Below are 1,650 nucleotides of genomic sequence, written 5' to 3'. Positions count from 1 at the left end.
AAAAAAAAAAAAAAAAAAAAGAAAATCTCAACATCAGTTGGAAAAGAGAGGCACAAATAGGAAAATCACTGAACTTCTTTTTTTTTTGTCACCAACCTTCACTGTAATGGGACAAACTGGGGTGTAGGATCTTGGATCCTTAGGTAGGAAGCTTCAGGTTAAATAATAATGGAGTTACCTAACCTGAAAGCCACCACATTTCAAGGAGAAGAGAGAAATACCAACTTACGTGGACCATGTTTTTAGAATTCCAAAACTGGTCAATCTTCCTAAGGCTTCTCCCCTGCAGGACAAAGAAAAGGGGAGGGGACATTAAGTCAAGCTGTGCCTCAGTGCTTCCAAAGTGACTTAAAACAATATAGCTATTTTATCCCCATTTCTATTTCTCAACTACCCCTGCTAACACATACACTTCCACTCTTCTCCCACGACTCTCCCCTCCACACACACACAAATCAGTAGTGAACAGGAGCCTGGACAAACCAAGCTCTCTCCTAAACCCCAGGGAACCTGCTGCAGAAGCATGAATGCAGAGCACAGGCACTTCTGCCTTGAAGTTGCTCAAAAAATACTCCAGCAGGAGAGATTCCAGCCAGTCCTCCATTCTTGGGATGCGTACCTTGGCTGCCAACTGGGCCCCGATCCTGCTCTAAGCAGATCCTTTCAAGGCTGAGAAGGGGTCACATCATCCAAATCAGAACCTTTCTGTGAACTCAGGACTGGGTGAAGTGGGCAAGGCATGAAAGCTGGAGAGGATACTATTAATAGATGGAATTGCTCAGGCAGTGTTCAGCACTCTGAGTCTAACAAAACCACTGGCTAAACACAGTTTGGAACATCCATGTGATAGAATGCAAAGTAATCATTAAATGTTCAAGATATACAATCAACAGAAAGATCAGGTTAGAAAACAGGATGGACAACATAATTAAATTTATAAAATTTATGGAAAGACTAAAAAGCATTAATAGAAAAGAATTTTAGAAAAAATTATATGCATATTAACAGTTCTTATCTTTGTATTATGGCCCCAATTTTCTTCTTTTTACTTAAGAGTACTTCATAATTGTAACTATGGCCAGGCATTAACTTGGGATATATATAGTTACAGTCACATACATTTACATACATGTATGTGTCTATATCTGTGTATGTACATATACCTTTTTTTCCTATGAGGAAACTGTTCTCCAAATTAGATGAAAGACACCTTTTATTTAGACATCTCCCTTTGAACTTGGGGGAAAAAGGATACTCTAATAAGCTCTTGTTTTTACTTAATGGGTTTGTTTCCTTTATTTCCCAATTCTTTTTTTTTTTCCAGACAGTCTCACTCTGTAGCCCAGGCTAGAGTGCCATGGCGTTAGCCTAGCTCACAGCAGCCTCAGACTTCTGGGCTCAAGCAATCCTCCTGCTTCAGCCTCTCTAGTAGCTGGAACTACAGGCCTGTGCCACCATGCCCAGCTAATTTTTTCTATGTTTAGTTGTCCAGCTAATTTCTTTCTTTCTTTTTTTTTTTAGTAGAGATGGGGTTCTCACTCTTGCTGAGGCTGGTCTCGAACTACTGACCTCAAGCGACCCTCCCGCCTCGGCCTCCCAGAGTGCTAGGATTACAGGTATGATCCATCACACCTGGCCTATTTCCCAATT

At 40.8% G+C, this 1,650-nt stretch overlaps 1 protein-coding gene across 1 annotated transcript in view; it reads right to left on the bottom strand.

Moving 5' to 3' along the window:
* The window catches only part of LOC105820529 (zinc finger protein 780B-like), a 12,529-nt gene extending 11,897 nt beyond the window's left edge, over positions 1–632 (bottom strand). Inside the window, 2 exon segments of the mRNA XM_012657022.1 lie at positions 230–283; positions 620–632. Of these exon segments, the coding sequence (XP_012512476.1) occupies positions 230–238 (9 nt within the window). The 5' untranslated portion in view covers positions 239–283; positions 620–632.
* Positions 633–1,650: the final 1,018 nt, after the last annotated feature.

This window comes from Propithecus coquereli, unplaced genomic scaffold (assembly GCF_000956105.1).
Source record: "Propithecus coquereli isolate 6110/MARCELLA unplaced genomic scaffold, Pcoq_1.0 Scaffold53, whole genome shotgun sequence".
Classification (NCBI taxonomy): domain Eukaryota; kingdom Metazoa; phylum Chordata; class Mammalia; order Primates; family Indriidae; genus Propithecus; species Propithecus coquereli.
The sequence above is the reverse complement of the archived record's forward strand: the minus strand, read 5'-3'. Positions and strand labels throughout refer to the sequence as shown.